Source organism: Agrilus planipennis, unplaced genomic scaffold (genome assembly GCF_000699045.2).
Source record: "Agrilus planipennis isolate EAB-ADULT unplaced genomic scaffold, Apla_2.0 scaffold98, whole genome shotgun sequence".
NCBI lineage: Eukaryota > Metazoa > Arthropoda > Insecta > Coleoptera > Buprestidae > Agrilus > Agrilus planipennis.
In genome coordinates this window covers 164095-176560 of record NW_020438866.1, presented here as the reverse complement: position 1 = coordinate 176560, position 12466 = coordinate 164095, and the positions used below count along the sequence as shown (strand labels likewise).

Sequence of the window (12466 nt, the reverse complement as noted above, 5' to 3'; positions counted from 1 at the left end):
TTTAGATTTAGAATAACTACTTGATGGTAAAGTTCACTCTCGTTTCATCTCTACTGTTAACACCCATAAACTAAGCAGTTATTGTTGTAAAATTTAACAGCATCTATTCAAAACTTTATGGTTTACATTCCGAATAATAAAGCAGGGGAAAATATTTTCGTTTACATAGTATATGACATTTAAAAAAGCTGCGAATCGCTTTTTTATTTCGTATTAAGGTAGCTGTAAAATGGTTGTCAGTTTTCTTTCAAGCCATTCAAGATTGAATTATTGTAATTTTTAGTTGGTTTTTCTTTCTTCTTTTCGCATAGATACAAGATATGGGAAATTTTGTTCACAAAGTAACTAAATCATTTGTCAACAATTTTAATTGTAATTGTTTATAATAAATACCACTAACGTATATAAGAAGACCCGGTCGTTTATGAAATTTTTTCATGAGTTAGATAATTTACTTTACTAGGTCACACTTCTGTCGTGTTTTCTTATTTTCCACAGTTTTCATAAATTTTTGAATTCCTGAAAGGACAACAAATATTACGTGTTGAGATCATCCTGAGGCCAAACAAGTTTTATATTTGTCGGTCCCAAAGTTACGCCGAAATTGGTTCACAAAATAACCTATAGAAAATAAATAACAATTTCCATTTTCAACAGTCCCTTCAGGAAAAGGAGAATGTTTTCTTTCTTTAAATCTTTGTATATTGTTGTAAAAACTATCCCCGTAATTTCCATGAAAATCAAAAAATTGTTAACTAATCATTATCTTTCACAAATAGACGAATTTAAATCTAAAGGTAACAATATTGTCTAAATTGTTTTACACACTTATTTCTAAAATTAAGTTTGAATATTATCTTTGTAATAATTTCCAGATTTCCACTGATTTTTTGATTGGTACAATATGAAAGAAGTAAAACCATCTTGCTTTTTATGTTTCAAGTACCAAGTAGGTACTTTTAACAAAGGCCTAAAAAGCCGAAACAGTTGTAGAGTAAAAAAACTCTAAATCAGTAAATAAATTGAAACATTTCAATTTCGAACCAAAGGTGAAAAAATTGTCATTATGCAAAAGAAAATTTGTAAAAATTTGTTCCAATCACTTGCCTATCCTGCCTGCTTCATCCTTATTTTTATATTTTGAAAAATTTTCTTTATGTTAGTTAAAGTATAAGAATTGAATACATCATTAACCAAATCTGATTAAAGTTAGTATAATCATATTTTTTAACAAATGTAATTAAGATTTTATTACTGTTCTAATTAGGTATTGTTTGACCTAGTTCATACTGTCGGTGGTGGTGTATTTTTAAACAGTTTTTCTGCAATAACTTCTTTTCAAAAATCAATCGTATTTGGGTTCTGATACAGGTAAATTCTATTAGTGCATATGCATCTGTACCTTTGTTAAAGAAAATTTATGATTAAGGCTAGCGATTCATGTTCTACCGTACGCTTTTAGTTCTTTGGTTGAATTTTAATTTTCTCTTTTTGCAATAAAAATGCACGAAAAGAGTTGGTCCATTTAGAAGCCCCACTGGAACTAATGCCATTCAGCTACTTTACGGGATATTGCTTTTAAAGCCTTAGACTCGGATGTAATTTGAATAGACGTTTTAGTTTGAAAAGTTTGGCTCAGTCTAAACCGTAAAGGAAAATGGCACTTTCTTTTGCATAAAATTATTTAAATGAAAAACCAAAAAAACGACCTCCACTATTTAACTTAGTAATAATCAGACATTTCTCCTTTGCATAATAATTTTTTTTTGCAGTAGCCACAAGCTATGAAATTAAATTTTTTTTTGCGTTTTAAACTGACTAGATATTATTTGAAAACTACGAAAAATATTTAGTTTTTTCTTGATGTTTTAGTATAATGAGATGGTGATGGTGATATTTTAGCAAGTATTAGTAAGTTCAATTAAGTAACCATCATGATATGAGAAAGTACAGAGAGAAAAAGGTCAAAGGCTTCAGTATTTACCTACCAGAGAGTAAAAAAAAATAAGTGCTATAGAAATTTTAAAGTGATTTCTACTAGTTGGTCCAACCATTAAAATTTCTCGATGGCGCAGAGTATTATATTCCTGCATGCTGGAAATGTAGTCAGATAGGGTCGAACGAAAGACTAGTTTGCAATAATAATAAGACGGGTTGAAAACTTCTAGGCGAGACTCATTTAATATTCTGAATAAGGAGAGTCACTCGTTCACTATATCTTTGCGTACAAGTTCAATTTATTGAACCATCGAAGACGGATCCTTGCTTATTGAAAATGCATGCGAGTGAAATGGGCTTTGGAAAATTGAAATATACGATATCATATGACGTAAATGTGTGCCATCTCTCTTGAATATAATTGAACAATTTTTTATCAGCTTACAACTAAGCTCCCTACAATGATTAAGTGATTTTACCCAAAATGTATTATATATATATAGGTCATAGTCAGTTATTCTATTAAAGGACCTAACTAAGTGTCAAGAATTAATCGATGTTGTCTTGTTTTATATTAAATACTTAAGACAATACTAAGTTCAAGATGCTTACGAGATAGGGATCAAATAGTATCAAGATGAACAAGTCAAGAAACTGCTAAAGATATTTAGTAGATATACATTTACCAAATAGAGCAAAATAAAACAATGTCACATTATAACTGAACCCATTTTAGCAATGTTCATCTAGCAAGAAAAATATTCATTCTAAATTATCTAATCATAGCCAAGATTAGGATTATTGAAACATAACAGACGTTGCACCTCCAATTACGAAGCTTTTTACACTTTATAGGAGAAGAATTAATTCTACAGCAGTGAGAAATATATTCACAAAACTGATTTATTGTTAATCAAATGTTCTCTTATAATGCATCGTCTGTAATACCAAACGCATCAATTGAAACAAATTATTTACAATTAAAAAAACATACCTTCATTAAACTTTTACAGACCAAATATTGACTCTGTTTCCATAATTAACAGTTCAAAGTGGAGACGAAATGAAAATTATGTTGATGCCGAAGTCTCTCGATTTCATAATTTTATTTTTTATTACGTCCAGCGATGAGGGCGGATGTAATAGAAAAGACTACAAATCCATTTCTTTATCGTGGAATTCAATTGTTTATTTAATTAAATTTAACCAACGTAAATTTTAACAACAGTACTAGAAGTCAATTTATTTTTTATTGCAATGTGTAACACGTTTCTGTGGTTCCTAACGTAATAGTACTCTGCTCGGGTTTTAGTACGTTAATTAATTAATTCCGCTTTACCCTATTTACAGATTGGCTCTTTTCCAATAATATTTAATTATCACTTCGCAGCCACGTAGAATGTACCCGATTGGCATCATTTAGTAACTCATTGAAAAGATTAACATTAAAATAATACCATTATTTGTATTATCCAGTTAAAACCACAAGCGGAATGAATAAAACGATTGATAATATTTATGTATGAATTGCTTTCCATAACTCACTGCATGATGGGCCGAAAAAACAAAACCAAATATGAAATAAATGGAAAATATTACAGAGATATAGATCATTTAAATGGTAATAATTTCCATGAAACGAAAAAAAAAAAGTAAATGAGAAAAGAATTCTGATACAAAAATACAATACGTAACTCAGTCTGTATTTATCTGGTTCTAAAAACGAAAAACCAGAAGAAGGAAAGTTATTTTGGAAAATTGCTTATCGTACGAGATAAATGTAGGTAACTATGCGATTGAAATGTACCTTAAAAAAACATTCACCAACCCCCTCCTTGACAATTGTCTTTTAAGTGTTATTTACATTCCGATGAGTCTAAGTACACGTTGATGTTGATCTTTTTTTAAATTGAATACCTTTGTTTCCACAATACCTTTATAGACTTGATAAAAACATTGAAAGACAAGGAAAAGGTAGCATGAAATTTTACCTTTGTCCGGACGAAAGAGTAATTTTTTTTAAACGGGACCAGCAGCGGTAGAAATGAAGAAGACTGGCAGTATTTTGAGAAGGCGAAGCGGAAAAAAGAAAATAACAGTGCGTTTTTTACGTGAATCATAACGGTAGCATTTTTGATAACGTATATTAGCCGACACGGCACTCATAAATGAAAGTGTGTAATGTAAATTGTGGACAGGAGTGAAAGTTTTTGAAAAAAACAATTGAAAGGAGTAGAAAAAGAAGAAGAAAAAGGAAGAGAGGAAGAGAAAGAGGTGGTGGTGTGTTGTCGCAGAGGGAAGAAGACAGTGGTAAGCGCGACACGTTGCATGGCACACGGGCACCGATCGGCCACTGCAGCAGATTCGCCGGGACGCCAACACGTCAGCGCTCCTTGCGGATGTTTTCACAACTCGTGATCACTAGACGCGTGTCGACGGCGACGCCGACGACCGACGCCGCGATTAACCCTTCTACGAAATCACTTTTCTGCAACGGCTTCTACAATAGATTAGTTAACGCATCGATGGCATGAACGAATGTGCTTTTTTTGTCCTCAAAAAAAAGAAATTTTAAATGTCTTCGTTGCATATTTTTTTTATTATCGACATTTTTTAACTGTGCTGTTCACGATAGCCACTACAGGGTGATTATTGTTTCACTTGAACGCTATAACTTAAAATTGTGATACTCGGTTTAACACCCAAGGCGTCATTCTCGGTTACAGAGTGATGATTGATGTTTTTCCAAGCTTAGCTTGTGAAATAACCTCAACTTCGTGAATGTTTCTTCTGTTCATCATAATCATCAGTCCTAAGACTGGCTGGACACGCACCTCCACTCTTTCCTATCCTGAGCTAATCTTCGCATAGTAATTTAATCTAGATCTAGCTATATTCCTCTTAACTCCTGTTTCTGCCTCTGATATGCCTCTGACTAGACCTTCATGCTTGAGAAGGTGTCCTACTAACCTATCTGTTCTCTTATTCTCTCTAATACTTCTCCATTTCTAAGCTTCTCTATCCATAATATCCTCATCATTCGCGTGTAACACCACATTTCGAACGCTTCTGACCTTTTCTTTTTCGCAATGCACACCGTCTATGTTTCGCACCCATACAGCGCCGCCATATTAGTATTTTTGTTTTACTTTCTTCTGTTGGAGATAATGTTTTTAAATGTGCCATCCATTTCATCACTACAAAGATGGTTATTGTTGCTTTGTAACTTTTGTTACGATTAAATACAGTTTCTACTGGTGCTTCAAACTTTAGCTGGTTGAGAACCACCAAACTGATCACTGATTCTACTTTGAAGTGTTCGAAACTCGTTTTTATTTTTCTCGGAGCATTTTTTATATATCACCAAAATTAATCCTTCCAATACGATACTGATCTTTAAAGGTTTCCACTCGTGCATAGGTAGCTATCTAAAGCTAATTTCGTCGACATTAGCATATTGCGTGTTAGCGTGTGTGGCTGGTTACCCATGATTTTTGCCTTCTTGTGTTATATAATTACTTTCAAACAAAACGTAGTTTCTTTTAGAAGGCGGAAGTGTTCTTTAGAACAAACACCGCGCGTGTTCCTTGTTCTGCTCAAGGTGCAGAAGGACCTTGACTTCTTGGTACTTTTATTACTTGTTCAAGGTGTATCCTACCTATCAACAAAATATTCATAAAATTTAATTATTTTTGAGACTAGCACTATAAAGAAATTGTTTTTGGCATTTGTTTGTTGAACTATGTATCATGAATTATCCCATGGACCTCCCTATAATTCTACGTATTTTATAATGCTGTTGATATATGAAAAGTGCAATTTTGTTGCCATCAAACTAATCATATATAAGGTGGTATGGTATTTGTTGAATTTAATTGTATTTGTGTTTGTTTCAGTTATCTTCAATCCAACCAACGCGACTTGGATCCGAATTTGCGATGGGATCAATGCAGAAGGATATCGTGGATTCATGCGGCGTCCCGGTCAAGTGAGTAGCAAAGTGCATTGTCTTGTTTTCGCTTCCCTATTGCAGACAGGCTTTTTACCGTTATTAGTTTGTTCCCATTTCTGTCAAAAACAATAACCAACATTTGCCAATATTTTCTCCCTGCTCGTCGTCATCATCCGAAAACAGATAAACAAAAGCATTCGCCAAACCGAGCGATCACAAAACAAACGGATTATAACTTTCAACGATTTACGAAGAATAATAGCGCTAAGCAAGTCTATATTCGACGGTCACGCTTTTGAAAATGTCTTAAATATGCTCGCGAACGGTTAATTTAAAAATTTGAAAAAGGTTGTTAAAGGTGTGTTTGGAGCACGGCGCTGTACGGGTGCGAAACATGGACAGTGGGCGCGGCGGAAAAGAAAAGGTTAGAAGCGTTCGAAATGTGGTGTTATAGGCGGATGATGAGGATATCGTGGGTAGAAAAGGTTAGAAATGAAGAGATATTGGAAAGAGTAAGAGAACAGAGGACTCTATGGAAGTCAATAAGAAATAGACGAGATAGGTTAGTAGGACACCTTCTCAGGCATGAAGGTCTAGTCAGAGACATATTAGAGGCAGAAATGGATGTTAGGAGGGGTAGAGGTAGACCTAGATTAGATTACTGTTCGCAAATAATTAAGGATACGAGTTGCTCTCGCTTTAGGGAAATGCGAAGATTAGTGAAGGATAGGAAACAGTAGAGGTGCGTGTCCAACCAGTCTTAGGACTGATGACCTTATGATGATGGGACCAAAAACTATCCTCAAGTTTTAAGTCTTAAAACCCTTTTAAAAAACGTTCTCACAATTTTGAGTATATTAAGAACAATGTTTTGACTGTAACTGACTACTAGAAATCGCTGAACCAAAAAAAAAATAAGAAATAATGAGGCATTTTGTCCGTCTACGTTCGGTGCTCGGTCTCGCACGTGTTCGTGCTGAAATCTATGCACGCCTTTAGATGTTTTACTTCAAAAAGTAACGAAGTTGTAAAATATGCAGATTCAAAGTAGATTCTGTATATGGAATTATAATTAGAGTAGGTGCCTGTAGGTACACGGAATTTTTTGATATAAAGCAAAATTGGCATTCGATGAAACAAGAAATGAACTGCATTTAATCAATATGCGAATTACCGGGTAGGTACATTCGCCTGTATTCTTTTTTTTTTATTTATGTACAGATCGGTAGCTGCCTGCTTTTGCTATGCGAGGACATTTTTGGTTTTATTTTTACAAAGAGAAAATTTTCGAGCTGATGCGGGCGGGGTAAATTAGAACGGACTAAAACAATGGCATGTCGAGGGTATATGTATTACAACCCACATTGCTGCATATTAAAAGGAATACATTTTATATTTAATACAAAAAAATACAAAGGTTTAGTTCTGAATAGTTTTGGTTGAAATAAAAGCGTTATTATTATAGCTACGATATATGTCTATCAACAAACAGTATGTTAAAATCAAAATACGTTTCCATTTCTGTAATAAATAATTAATTTATTAAACCAATTCAACTGCATTTACAAAGACTTGTTTTGTTCTGGATATGTCAAAGATCTTTACAGACTTTTATAATTAATTAATTACTTATTCTCTCATAACTCCAATTATATATAAACCTATTTATAAAACATTATTAGAATTTAATGTACCGAAAGAAATTAACGTTGCATCTAATTAATTTATCCCTAATCGTAAGTTGGGTCGCCGAGTCCGAAACTTCTTGCAAAATAGCGGTCGATGGTACGATAAAGATGTGGTGAATAGCTCGCAATTGAATGAGCGTCGTCCACATAAGTCTGAAAATAAAATGATCTACGAATAAATATCCAAAATTGATTGATTCACCGAAAAGTTATAAACAAGTTTGCTTGTGTGAAGGATTGTGGAAGGGATTGAATAAAGGTCTAAAATTTTCAGGATTAATGTATCTTAATATACACTCCAAAAATAATCTCGATATCACCTGGAGCCGATTCACTATGTTTATCGTCCTATGGTCTTTGTGCTTACCAAGGCCAAAACTAAGAGTATGTCAGTAAGACCAAGATCAAAACTAGAATTATTTGAGCAAGACCAAAACCGAATAAATAAGACCATTCTTGGTTTTAGTCTTACTTAGGTCATAACTGGATTGAATTAACATTTAAAAAATCGGTTAGTAACGTTTAGCTTCGTTTCATCACGAGCTGCCACTGCAGAAGGTATACTTCATTTACTTTCCCTAGCGATGTGCCCCTTCCAATGTCTTGGATGCGCGCTGGCAAAATCGTAGGTAGGGAGAAAAAAGCTCATTATACTCTCGACTCTTGTTCATTAAACATACTTTTTCATACAGTACCTGCCAAAAGTTTTGTTCAATCATGAATAGTAGTGCGAGTCGAAAACAAGCGTTAAAGCCTTTAATATGTCTTCAAATATAAATAAACATCTCGTTGATATTTTCAGTAGTAAATGGTACCAATAACAGCACATTTGAGCAATGCAATTGTAGTGGATAAAATGGTCAATTTTTCCGTGCAGTACTGTACGGATTATACGCTCCTCACCGGTTAAGAGTTTGGCCGAGAGTTGTCTCCTTCCTTTTCTGGCCTAGTGCTGTTCTTTTCTACTTTGCGCCGGTCAAACTAAAGGTCACATCGCTACAGAAAGTAAACAAAGTATACTTTTGCGTGCTGTTTAACACATACCTGTTCAGAAAATGATATATCAGCCTCTTCTAGAGCTTTCAGGAGCATGGCGGTATTTTGGTAGTGAACGTTGTCGTCGGCACTGCCATGAATTATATAAAACTTTCTACCTCTAAACGATTCAACCCTCCTTGTCAGATCGGTGTTGTTGTACCCCACCCGATTATCTTCTACCGTTGGAAGGCCCATGTATCTCTCTGTATATATTGTATCTAAGAACGGAAAAATTGATTCATTTCCATGTCTTCACTCTCTTAGAAGGTATTGTTACAAAAATCAATGATCAGGCTTTTTTATTATCGCAAACAACACCTACGTTTCGCCTTCATTTTATAGTTTCACGGTTTTTTATTTACCTTATAAGGGCACCTTCAGGGGTTTATTCTCCTACAAATTTCTACATACTAGACAAAAATAAAATAGGAAGCCATTTCATAAATTTATTTTATACGTAATTATAGAAGGACATTTGGTTTTACTTCGGTTTGTAACCCTTATTATGAAAGAGTAATTTGATAGAAAAATATATAAATGTAAAAATGTATAAAAATTGTTTCTATGATTAGTGCAACTGATGAAACTATGAATACCATAAGGATCTGTTCGTATGCTATGTCTAAAAAAAAGTACGTTTCTCGAAGAGCAAAATCAACATTCCTGGAAAAACGCCAAAACTTTTTATACGATGACGTAGCAAATCTAGAATACTTTATTTCAAAATTTGTTAGAATCTTTTCCTTCGATATTCATGCTATGAAATATCTCGAAGGACAAATTTGCATTAGCATGATCGAAATTGTAATATCCGTAAAGTTTGATGCCAAGTGATTATGTCACTCTTTATTTAACAAGTGCAACTTTTTCCTATTTATTGTCCATTAAATTGAAATGTTATTTATGAGTCAATTTTTTGATGTTTCTTCATAATCTTTTCTTCAATCTGTTGTTCTTTTAATAGGTGCAGATAGTTATAATTGAAACATTTCGGTTTCAAATGAAGCACGTAAATTATTACGTTGGCATTTATCTAAAAATTGTCTCCACTTCATTCTAGTGTAGAAAGGAATTAATGAGAAAACGCGAGGTTATTGCATGCTACATTGAGCCACTGATTCATTGTGAAGGAAAAGAAAAAGCTTTAAAGAGATTAGAATTGCTGCAATTTAACTCCATTGTCATCATTTCAATAAGTTTCACCAGTAGATTGTTATAGAGAATGAAAAAATTGTACTTTTGAGGTAACTATTTTACTTTTTATTAACTTAAGTATATCAAAAATTCTTGTCTGAGTTTTAATGGCTTTAAATGAGACAGCGGTATTTAGTGGATTTATGAATTTTGTTCGAAAAATATACTTGTATTTAAATTTGCATTTTCTTCTCTCTTTACTGAAAATGATTTTAAATTGTTCCAGAGTGTAAATCGTTAGATTAGTGAGTCGAATTGTCTTCAGTTTTAGATAATACTTTGGAATGAAACAAAAAAGTGTTTATTAAATTTTGTCTGACTTTCGAATAATAAAAGAGGAGCGAATAACTTCATACCCAATTGAAATTTTTACCATCCTCTGCAAGATCATTAAACTTTGTAGATCCCATAGTTGTATTATAATAGAGTTAACTAACTCTCAAAAGAATTAAAAGAAGTTCTTCAACTGTATTGCTTAGAGTTGATTTGTTTGTGTAATTTACAACTGCTAAATTTTTGTTTATTTAGAGTTTTGCAGAAAATAAATTAAAATTTTAATGTTCTTGTCTTTTTTAAATCAGGTAGATAAATTTGGAAGATCAAATTCTGAATAAATGAAATAAAAATTATTATAATAAAATGATCAGAAATATCTTCAGCTTGTAGATACTAACTATAGAATTTTTTGTATTTAGTGTTTACCTACCTATTGCAAGGAATTGTAACTCTATTTAAAATTAAACTTCTCTATTTTAGCTTTAGAGTAATTCAAAGCAATTAACATAAATTAATATTAAAATAATTATGCTCGATTATAGCAAGCAATCCAACAATCAAATGTAATGTATCAAAAGCTCGCAGTAATAAATAATTGATGTGAAAAAGCTATAGTCTCGGATTCTAACCGTGTCTTATTGACGAAATTCCCATGACAGATCATGGTGGCGTCAAAACTGTTGAATGTTTCGTCTCCTATAACAAGGGACATCTTCAGGAAGTTCACGTTGTCGATGCAGTGAAGTTCTTGAAGATGTTCCTTATTATTGGAGATGAATACGAAACACTTTTGACGCCACCATGATCCTTCATGAGGATTTCATCAATAAGGCACGATTAGAATCCGGAAATCTAGTTTCTACAGGCGATTACAGCCGCGTAAACCTAAATCAACTTTTAATTCTTCCAAAAGAATTAAAATAAATTGCTTTTTAAATTTCTTTAATTAGTATGTGTTATCAAACACTTAGGCTTACCATAGTAGACAAAATTTGTAACTGGAGCAACAGATAAAAAGCAATTAAAAATCTTCTCGTTGTCATAAACTAAAGCCCAAGCCGTTGCAAAACCGCCGTAACTCCATCCCCAAATGCAAATTCTTTCAGGATCTATCCATGAATAGGTATCCCTTAAATATCTGTAAAATTCTGGAGTTAGATTGAGAAACAATCGGAGATATGTATCTCCAACAAATAGTCTTAATTAGTAGCCTATTTGGCAAATGCAATACACATATTTGTTTGACACATTAGCAAAGACTTTCTGGGTCTGTTGTTGAGTTAGTACTGTCCTGATTCGGATCGAAAGGTCGTCACCGGTGGAAGATGCTTTAAACGCGAATCAGGACAGTACCAAGATGTATTTGAAATGTCCTTGATGATTTCTCTGTTTAATAATTTCCAAAAGAAGGTTCGTCAGATTTAACGAACATGTCGATGATAGCATTAACGATTTTATTATTTTATCTGTATCAATAAGATTACAAAAAGCCGGAAACCTTACACTAAGAAAACTACAGAACACTATCTCTTACTTTGTAACCGCAACTTGATCCTCTATTTCAACTGTGCCCATTCGCCTGTATATTTGGAATCGTAAACTATCTTCTCTTCTGCCACTGCCTCTTCCGTCTATGTAAGCGTATATGTATTTTCGATTTGTAGTAATGTATTTCTCGAAGCCGTTAGAAAACGCGTCCGTAATTCGAACATCTCCTGGACCAGCGTAACTATAAAGATAAACTTTTCTGAATTACATTTGCGGTAGCAGGTAAACTAAAGGCGGAACTTGAAATAAATTTGCCTCTGAATTCAAAACTAGACATTTTCAATAAAACTGTTATAATTTACGGGATGTTCAATCATCATCAAATGTTAACAATTCGATAAAATTGTCTATTATAGTCGAATAACAGAAAAATCGTGAATAATAATGGTTAGAAATTAAAAGTAGGAAAACAGAAGGTGCTGATATGGATCTCATCAATAAAGAAAAGAAAGTAGGATGGTAAGAAGTCCTCTAAGAAATAGAATTAGCTATAGACGTATTAGAAGCGGAATGACGAGTAAAGAGGGGTATATACTTTTCTGGAAATGAAACAGTTGACTCAAGATAGGAAGGTGTGAAGATGAATGTCTACGAAATTTTCAGATTATTAAGATTATAAGATCTTATTAAGGCGATGAAGGTGGCATCTATTTTTAATGTATCGGATTGTTCGGAAAGTCATTTCGTTTTTTCCCGACAGAGGTTTTAATTGTATTCTTTTGCACCCAACTTCACATTTAAGCCGTATAATTTTTATATGCTTTGAGAGCTCATATAGCAAGGCTTGTGTGTGAAAAATTCCAATTAATTCTACGCAGTAGTTTTTGGTTGG

General features: G+C 33.2%; 2 protein-coding genes and 1 long non-coding RNA gene across 3 annotated transcripts in view; 1 reads left to right on the top strand and 2 right to left on the bottom strand.

Moving 5' to 3' along the window:
• The window catches only part of LOC108737004 (inactive dipeptidyl peptidase 10), a 60782-nt gene extending 56440 nt beyond the window's left edge, over nucleotides 1–4342 (bottom strand). Inside the window, exon 1 of the mRNA XM_018469640.2 lies at nucleotides 3930–4342. The gene's annotated coding sequence lies outside the window, so the exon portion shown is untranslated. The remainder of the gene's footprint in view (nucleotides 1–3929) is intronic.
• Nucleotides 1–12466, top strand: part of LOC108737006 — an 88474-nt gene that overhangs the window by 59419 nt on the left and 16589 nt on the right. Inside the window, exon 4 of the long non-coding RNA XR_003231376.1 lies at nucleotides 5835–5926. This is a non-coding gene — a long non-coding RNA (uncharacterized LOC108737006). The remainder of the gene's footprint in view (nucleotides 1–5834; nucleotides 5927–12466) is intronic.
• Nucleotides 7427–12466, bottom strand: part of LOC108737005 (venom dipeptidyl peptidase 4) — a 16740-nt gene continuing 11700 nt past the window's right edge. Inside the window, exons 11-14 of the mRNA XM_025975776.1 lie at nucleotides 11621–11815; nucleotides 11064–11224; nucleotides 8623–8834; nucleotides 7427–7731 (exon numbers count right to left, since the gene is read on the bottom strand). Coding sequence (XP_025831561.1) covers nucleotides 7621–7731; nucleotides 8623–8834; nucleotides 11064–11224; nucleotides 11621–11815 — 679 coding nt within the window. The 3' untranslated portion in view covers nucleotides 7427–7620. The remainder of the gene's footprint in view (nucleotides 7732–8622; nucleotides 8835–11063; nucleotides 11225–11620; nucleotides 11816–12466) is intronic.